Source organism: Phyllobates terribilis, unplaced genomic scaffold (assembly GCF_046119375.1).
Source record: "Phyllobates terribilis strain yellow unplaced genomic scaffold, ASM4611937v1 Scaffold_7__3_contigs__length_470593459, whole genome shotgun sequence".
Lineage (NCBI taxonomy): Eukaryota > Metazoa > Chordata > Amphibia > Anura > Dendrobatidae > Phyllobates > Phyllobates terribilis.
Genome location: NW_027362767.1, coordinates 231,786,080 through 231,795,336, shown reverse-complemented (window position 1 = coordinate 231,795,336; position 9,257 = coordinate 231,786,080). Strand labels below are relative to the sequence as shown.

The 9,257-nt window shown below is 46.2% G+C and overlaps 1 protein-coding gene across 1 annotated transcript in view; it reads left to right on the top strand.

Annotated features, from left to right (window-relative positions):
- The first annotated feature begins 2,381 nt into the window (after positions 1 to 2,381).
- The window catches only part of LOC141153090 (uncharacterized), a 46,087-nt gene continuing 39,211 nt past the window's right edge, over positions 2,382 to 9,257 (top strand). The window contains exon 1 of the mRNA XM_073637763.1: positions 2,382 to 2,603. Coding sequence (XP_073493864.1) covers positions 2,601 to 2,603 — 3 coding nt within the window. The 5' untranslated portion in view covers positions 2,382 to 2,600. The remainder of the gene's footprint in view (positions 2,604 to 9,257) is intronic.

The following is a 9,257-nucleotide window of genomic DNA, read 5'->3' as shown; positions in this document are numbered from 1 at the left end:
AATTCGAATTGAAGCCAATTCCATTCGCATATATTCGCTCATCTCTACTAATTAGTACTTAATCAAAAAGGATTTACATATTTTTTGTGCCTTAACTTAAAGGCTTTGAATTTGTTTTGTACACCGACAATAAAGAATAGGAGGAGCCCTGCTAGAACCAGACACCGGTGTCACTGTCTCTGACTGCATTGATCCCATTTTTACCTATGCAGCTAACCTTCCATACAATTTATGCACGGGAAATGTGAGAACTCGATGTTTAAAGAAAAGATAATACACAATTGTTACTTTTTGGAATAGAAGTACTAGCTAAATTAGACACGCCCAGAGAGCTGACTAACTTTTAAAGGGATTTTCCTATTCAATTTGAACTCTGAAAATTGCTGATTGTGCACGTGCCATTTTTCAGAGCTCCCATAGAAATGAATGGAAAGAGCCACATAAGTCTGAGCGCGCTTAGGTGCCCCGTTATATGGATAAATGCAGGTTTAGTGGTTGGACATTTCTGGCATATCCTATCAATATGCCATGAATGTCCTAGATGGGAAAACCTAACATATTCACAATCATACTGTACATCTTAAACCATCTTACTAAACTATACTTCCTTTCTGAGACGCCGAAGGGAGGACAAAAATTTCTTTACCTTTCCCCCGTACACCACCATTCCTCCTTCTGTCTAAGGTTCAGCCTTTTTCTCATTCTGCCCCCTTCGGCTTGTATCATTAAGGACGCTTGCCAGATTATAAATGAAAGGAACTGCTTTTTTCCATGTACTATACATGGTATTGCAGATCACTATTTTCTTTAATTATGGACAATCCCTTTAAAGGGAATAAGGAAGTATGTAAAAAATCTGGAATGTTATCAATGTTGCAGTTCTAAAACACTGAGTGCTACATTTATTCTTTAAAATGGAGTTTACTCATATTACTAATAAGGATGTTGAGTCGTATACACTTTATAGGGCCCAAAGCGGGACCTTCCTCGAGATAAAAAAAAAAACACCAGTAAGTTATAACATTTTTAAACCGGTTTTCTCATCTTGGACATTTATGTAATTCCTACAGTATAAGCCATAATTATCTGATAGATGAGGGTCCTACCCTCTGCACCGATCTCAAGAAAAGGGGTCTACTGACCCTCTCTCTTGCCTGATGACATGACTGCTGTCACTGGAGTGATGGTGCATCTATAAGAGTTCCAAAAAACATCCAACCTGTCTACACCGAGAGTGGCCGCGGCACCAAACTAGATGACGGTAGACAGGGGACAAGTGAGGACCCACATCTATCACATGAAAAGGCCCTTCATATTTGATTTCTCTCTCTGTGCCATTTCACAACCCCATCATGTGTCCTCCCTGCCTAGAAGAATCTTACTTATAGGCGAGACTATTTTTGTAGCAGCCATTGTGGGGAGGCCCAGGAGGCCAGGCAGGCAAGAACAAATGTGTGCACATCGCTGCTAGGTTCTCCAGCATTACTGCCTGCTTTAAAGGGAATGGGTCACCAGGTTTTATCTACCTCACCTGAAAGCAGCATAATGTAGGGAAAGAGACCCTGATTCCAGTGATGCGTCACTTACTTTACTTTGTGCAGCAGTTGTGTAACAATAAGAGTTTTCTCTTCTGTAGATGTGGCAGTGCCTAAAAAGCTGCCCCACCCACACCACTGATTGGCTGGTTTCTATTTACATTGTAAGCTATAATCAGTGCTGGGGGTGTGGCTGGACTAGGAGGCATGAGGCAACTAGTCCAGCAGTGATAATCTCCTGCTGATAAAACACTGATTGTATTGAAACAACAGCAAGCAGCCTAATAAATGACACATCGCTGAAATCAGTGTCTCAGCCCCTACTTCATGCTGCTCTTAGATTACATATCAAAAACCTCCTGCCATATTCCCTTTAACAATCCCAATCTCATAACCGCCAGGCCTTTCTGGCTTAGCGGTGAGATGTGTAAGTGTTGGCAGTACGGTAAGATGGTAACATGCACTGAGGGGAGCAATTTGTCATAGAAGGACTCTGCATTGATGAGCGATGGGCAAATCAAAACTTTACTATTTTGCCCGGGCTCTTTCAAAATGCACCCCTGATCTTACGGTCCCTTTGATTTTGCTATAGTTCTTAAGAAGGTTCATCAGGGCTAAGATCTAGCTTGCTAAACTTGCCCTGTATCTAAATACCCCAGGCAAGGTGGTTAGTTGGTGCCCCCTGCACCACACACCTGACGCACGTGCCTCGCCAGCCCCCCCTAGCTATGCCTTGCAGAATTATTAATTGTTTCACTGCACTAAATCATCTCAACACTTTCCTATTCGAGCATTAGTCAGTGCAGCAGTTTTTTAAGGCTTCTCACTACGGTCTGATCTGAAGCATGTGCAATTTTTCTGCGTGAGATGCAATACCAGCCTTATGCACATATGAGCACCAGATTGGATTTTTATGCTCAACATCTTACAGATCTCCTTTTACACTTAGAAATCAACATTACGTCTGTGGATTGAGGAATGCTTTAATCCCATGGCTGGATGTATTAGCCAACAGATCTACAGAGCACATTGAGGGAGCAACTGCTTTCGAAATACGACAATAAAATGGTAACGTTCTCTTGATTCTGCTCCAGAACATACGCATCTAATAACAAGACCGAGACCACCTGCTTTTAGTAATTCAGTATGAAAAGATGAGCAGGATTGCCCTCTGCCAACATAAAGGTTTCCACCGCCAGATCATTGTATATCTGTTGTTTTGTTACTGTATGTCAGTTTTATTTGAGCACTGTATGGTGGTATTCATTTGCTTGCTTTGTGTGGCATTACAGCTTAGAGACTATACAGTATATTATTGGAGTATATGGTTGTAGAGGTGGCGGCACTATCGAGAATTGTTAATACCTTCTTCCATCTGGGACCAGTTTACATTTTTGTGGGTTTTTCGCTTTTGTTTTTACCTCCCAGTTGGAAAAGAGCCCTAACTTTTTAATTTTTCCCCAGGTTTGAGGGTTTGTTCTTTGCAAGACAAGAAACAATATTGAGTTACATTGTTTTAATTTACCATGTAATATACTGGAAGTTAGGGAAAAAAAATCTATGATGGAATGATGAAAAAATACAGTTCTATCATTGATTGTTTGTTTTAGGTTTTGTAGCTTTTAAAAAATGAAAAAAAAAACTGTTTTGTGTTACCACCTTGTAAAAGTTATAAATTTGAATTTTTTCCCCAACAAAGCTTGGCAGGGCTTGTTTTATTATTATTATTATTATTATTATTATTATTATTATTATTTTGCGATAATTGCAAACTTTTTGTTTGCATTTCATTCCTTTTTTTAGCAGCAAGGTGACAAAAAAAAATGGCAATTGTGTTGTCTTTTTTTTGCTAAGGGCTTGTGCAGATTACTGATTTTCTTGGACGAGCGCTATCTGTGGTTTTAAGCATTCATACCTATGATATTCTATGGAGCTGCGCACATATCCAATTTTTTTCTTGGACCGAGAAGTCCAAGGAAAAAATCTGAGACATCCAAGTATTGGATCAAAATCAGCAATGCAAGTCTTTGGGTCCTTGAAAAAAATCGGATCGCACTAAGATGACACCCGAGTGCAGTCCAATTTGCCCGAATTGAAAGAATGGAGACGGTGGAGAACCTTTTTATTTGCCACTCTGATCAAAGTTTGATCAGAACAGTCAGACCGTCTTTCTCGGATGTGGAAAAAACGGTCTTGTAAACCTTGGGTTAGGGTCACACGACCATTTTCTTCACATTCGAGAAAGACGGTCTGCTTATTCTGACCGGACTTTGATCAGAGTGGCAAAAAAAAAGGTTCTCCACCGTCTCCATTCTGTCAGTCCGTTGTCATCCGAGTGCGGTCTGATTTTTTTCATGGACTCATCAATTTGCATTGCCGATTTTGATCCAACACTCGGACATGTCTCCAATTTTTTTCCATGGACAACTCAGTCTGTGATACAAAACTGGGCATGTGCACCGCCCTATAGAATATCACAGGTACGAGTGCCTTCTGTGAAAACCGCAGACTGCATTTGTTCGAGAAGATCAGTCATCTACACGAGCCCTAACGGTGTTTACTGTGTGGGATACTTTTTTCCAAAAACAGCGGCACACTTTTCTGCTGCTTGTGTTTAGTAATGTAGCTCAGCCCAATAGAGCCACGCTGCAAAACCAGACACAGCCCACCTACAGATGTAGTGCTTTTTATCTACACCTTCTAACTCCTATAAAAAAAAGTTGTCTTATCATGTTAAATAGGAAAATTATAAAGTGCATGCAAAAACAAGCAACTTTACAATATACCTCTTATTAAAAATCCTCTCCGTTCTCAAGAACAAAGTGACCGCTGCAGCTGATCAGTGGTAACCAGTTTCCTAGGCAAAGAGCGCAGCACTGACAAACTTTTTCCTATCCGGACAGCATTAGTGCCCTTGTGTTCCTCTGATATGGAAAGAGCAAGGCGGCTTCTGCTTGCAACATCAGAGAGCACACAGTCTGCTCCAGCCTCTAGTCTGAACAGTCAGTCAACAGGAGCACACCGCTACCCGGCAAGCAGGAACATAGGAGGCCGGGGAGCATTGGGCTCCTGAAGAATGAAGATGCAATTGACTCGCCCAGGGGGATTTCGGGCTGGCGGTGGAGTTCATCTATGGACCAGTACCTTTTGTAGAGGATATCAGGTATGATGGTTACCTGTGAGCCAGTGTCCAGTAGTGCAGGTATTGCTATACCGTCCAGCATGATGGACAGGAAAGGCCTTCCTCCTACAAACTGGTCATGCCAGCTTGATGGGTCTGGTTGATCTACTCCTGGGTGTCGTCCCTTGGCCCCAGGGTTTGCCCGTTTAAAGGACAGATCCACGCGGTGTGGCCTGTCTTGTGGCAACGGTAGCAGATGAGTTCTCCTGGTGGGCGACGTTGGTCTTTGGTCATCCCACAGGGTGGCGTTGTCCTCCTTCTTCTCCGCATCCAGGGGACATCCTCCGGACTGTCGGCGAGTAGGATCCTTCTATCCGGCTCGGGCACCGCCTGTAGCTGCAGGGCACTCAGGACAGTGGTCAGGGTTTTACTTAGCTGACACACTTCAGGGTGCAGGCTGTCCAGCTCGCTAGGGGGCGCTGCTTCCACTTTTGTCTCAGCCGCTAATGAAGGGGCAGTGAGTGCCATGGGCGTTGGGGTAGCCTCACCCTGGTAACGCTGGATAGCAGTATCTGATGTTTTCAGGGGCTGAAGGCCCTTAATAGCCATGTCCTTCAGGGTGTCAAAGGGGGCATTTGGATGATCTAAGGCCCACCACCGTACAGTTCTGGTCTCCTCCTGGGACCTCAACCCCCGGATGAATTGTTCTGTCAGCATTTTGTCCTCACCATGTATGCTGGCTGGACTAACCTGTTTCAGAGCCCGCAGTGCCTCTTGTAAACGCCAGGCATAGTCCCAGATACTGTCCTCAGGTTTCTGGGTACAGTGGTAGAACCTCATCCGAAGATCTATCTCAGTGCGGTTTTCAAAGACAGTTTGCAGTCTCTTAAATATAATGGATACTGATTCCTGGTCTGCGGCTGGCCAGGTCACAACTTCCCGCTCTGCGGCACCAGTCAACTGTCCCAACACAACAGCGGCTCTCTGTTTACCAGTCATTGAGTACATGTCCAGTACACCGCATATTTTCCTTTTGAATCCAGACAGGGTGTCCAGTTTGCCGTCATACTGGGGAAGCCATTTCGCTCTGGGGATATACGGCAGGGCCATGGGTATCAATGGAGTCACGACCCCTGCTGGTGGGGCAGCCGCTCCGGCCTGAGCAGCGCCGGGCGCGAGTTGAACTTCGGGAGCGTTAACTGGTGCTCCGGCGTTTTGCTGGTCTTCGGCCATGGTTGCGCCCCCCTAGTAAACCGTAGCCTACCTTCTCTTTCTTTTTCGGGTAGGCCGCAGCTCCGCAGACGACGGTCTCCTTCCAGGACCTGACGCTTCCTGGTGCTGCGTCAGAGTGCGAGGCGGGGCTTGAGTTTCGCGTGCTACCAACAGTCACACCTTTCTGGTTCCCGCGGTTACGCCCCTCTTCTTCCCGCGCGGTGACACGGTAATGGCGGCGATGTTCACCACAGTTCAAATACAGTTCAATACGGCACACAGTACCCGGTGGCAACGGGCACGAAATCCTGTTCATGACGCCAGGAAGAGATGACTCGCCCAGGAGGATTTGGGAGAGACTCGGTACCCGGGCCTTGACCTTCTGTGGGATGTCACGGCAGTCGGCTCCCGGGCCCGCACCCTGGGGTCACTCTTTAAAAAGGGGTTTTAATGTTTTTGGTTTGTTTCATGACGCCACCTGTGGTGTCTGGTAATAGTTACCAGCGCTGCTGCAGACCTCCAGGGGGTGATGGGATGGCAGCTGGGATGATTCTGCTCCCCACAGGCGGAGCGGGCCCCCGGGGCAGAGTTGATAGATGGGAATGCCGGTGAGAGATGGCCCGGTCGGGTCAGGGGGAATGACTGACACGCACACAGGGGATTCGCTTCAGTACCTTTACTGGTGTAACGGCAGGTATGGTCCAGGGTACTTGCTAGGAAGGGTGCACTTCAGGACTCTTCCCAGTGAGCGGGTATAAGACCTCCTGATCCGTGTCTCCCTCTCTCTAGGCTTCTGGCCTGCCTGGAACTTGGCCTAGCTTCTGTGTTGTGTTGCTCTCTCACCTGACCGCTTGGTAGTAGGACTTTCCTTTGGCAACCACTTGTTATGATCTGCTACAGAGACTAAGGAAAGACAGGAGATCTGTCCCTACAATAGAACTAAACTAGATCCCTACGATGTAACGGGGAACCTGATCCTGCGATCAGACCCGCTAAAGTCCTCGGCTAGTCTGTACGAAGACCTATAGATGTGAGGGAGGAATCCCTACAAGAACTAGGGACTGGGAAAAGTTGGACACATCCTAGCAGAAATCGTAGCAGTCAAAGACAAACACACAACAAAAAGTAAAGAGGTCAGAAGACCTAGCAAAACTAACAGAGAACGGCAACAGAGCACCAAGCTAGCTCAACAGTAGTAAATACAAATGAAGTCCAGCAATGCCAGGAGGGCGGAGCCGGATTAAATAGGCAAAACTGGTCATGTGACCAGCAAACTAAAAAAAAACTAACAGGAGAGTTGTAACAGTACCCCCTCTTCTAAGAGGATCCTCCGGATCCCCTAGGCCTAGGCTTACCAGGAAACCTCCTGTGAAACGCTCGGACAAGTCTGGAAGCAGAAACATCATCCGCCCTCACCCATGAGTTATCCTCAGGTCCGAAACCCTTCCAAGCGACGAGATACTGCAAACTCCCTCTATACCGTCTAGAATTTAGGATGCGGGAAATTTCATATTCCCCATCCTCCACCACCGGAGGAACAGTGGCAGAGGCGTCACCATCCGACACATCAGCTTTTTTCCACATTACCTGATCCCTGCCTCAAACGTCTTAATTCAGACTCAGCAGATGAGACACGATCAGGATCATCGTACAATAAACCCAAAGCAGAAAAAAAACTATCCACTGATCTAAAGCACGGATCACTAGGTTGGAGAGAGAAGGCCCATCCCTGAGGATCTTTGCGCAAAAGTGACATTATGAACCCTATGCGCTGTGATTCATCACCAGAGGATCCGGGTCTCAAACGAAAATATAATAGACAAGCATTTTTAAAAGAAAAAAAATCTTGTTGTTCGCCAAAAAATAGATCAGGCAGACGTACCTTTGGTTCCACAAAATGCGCTCCAGAACAGCTACTCACGTGTTGTTGGAGCTTGGCCACCTCCAGAGAGAGTCCCTGCAAGCGTTGAGCTAAATCTTGCACCGAGACCATGATGGAAAACTGGAGGTCTTTCCTTAGAGAAATTTTTTTATGGCTGGACTTACTGTTATGATCTGCTACAGAAACTAAGGAAAGACAGGAGATCTGTCCCTACAATAGAACTAAACTAGATCCCTACGATGTAACGGGGAACCTGATCCTGCGATCAGACCCGCTAAAGTCCTCGGCTAGTCTGTACGAAGACCTATAGATGTGAGGGAGGAATCCCTACAAGAACTAGGGACTGGGAAAAGTTGGACACATCCTAGCAGAAATCGTAGCAGTCAAAGACAAACACACAACAAAAAGTAAAGAGGTCAGAAGACCTAGCAAAACTAACAGAGAACGGCAACAGAGCACCAAGCTAGCTCAACAGTAGTAAATACAAATGAAGTCCAGCAATGCCAGGAGGGCGGAGCCGGATTAAATAGGCAAAACTGGTCATGTGACCAGCAAACTAAAAAAAAACTAACAGGAGAGTTGTAACACCACTATCCCTGGACGCCGGGGCCTTCGTGGTTCCTAGTCCTGTATTTGATGGTAGCTTCAGGATGACCAGGGGTCTGGAAGCCTCCTGGTATGCCGGTTGTCCCTACTGGGTGTAGAGAACCCTGTAGGCGCGGACCCGGTGTCCGGACTGTGTCTTGGGGTGAGCCTGTGATGCTCCTCTGCCCCCTCAACTCCTCTCTCCTCTCCTCTTGCCTCGGCCACACTCAGGGCCCTCACACACCAGCAGACGTGCTGCTTCTTCACTGGTCTAAGTGCCAGCACACTCTGACTAACTCCTCACTGCCTAACTCCACCCTCCATATATATATATATCCCTAACAGGGCTCCCTCTGGTGGTATGAGGTGGAAGGGTGGAGGTGTTTGTTTGCAGTGAGGGCCTCTTGTGGAGAAGTCCGTCCATGCACCCTTTTGGGTCCTCTGGTACCTGTGGTAGCAGGGTGCCACACAATAACCACCTTAAGGCAACAGTATGGCAGCGTTCTTTGGCCAATATTTGACACTTACTATAAGGAATACCTGAAGAAGGCTCATAAGAGCTGAAACGCGTTGTAAGCTATGTTAATAAAATTTGGTTATTCAATATATCACCGCATCCTACCTACTGTGTTTCGGGAGCGCATACCACCTGGAGAATAATTACTATAAGGAACTTGGCACCCTGGTGGAGGCAAAAACAGAACCCTGGTCTCCATCCGTTCTTAGGCAAGGCTCTGCACTATTGATTTTGGCACTTTCAATATAACTGTAATTATTATGCCAAACTCTTGAACTGTCTTTGGGCAGCTCGGGGCTCAGAGGTGTTTGCTAACTTCTTTGGCTATAAACATTTCATTAGTGATTAGATGGGACAAAGAATGGTCAGCATGAAGGCCACTCATTGATGCCAGATGCTTGCGCT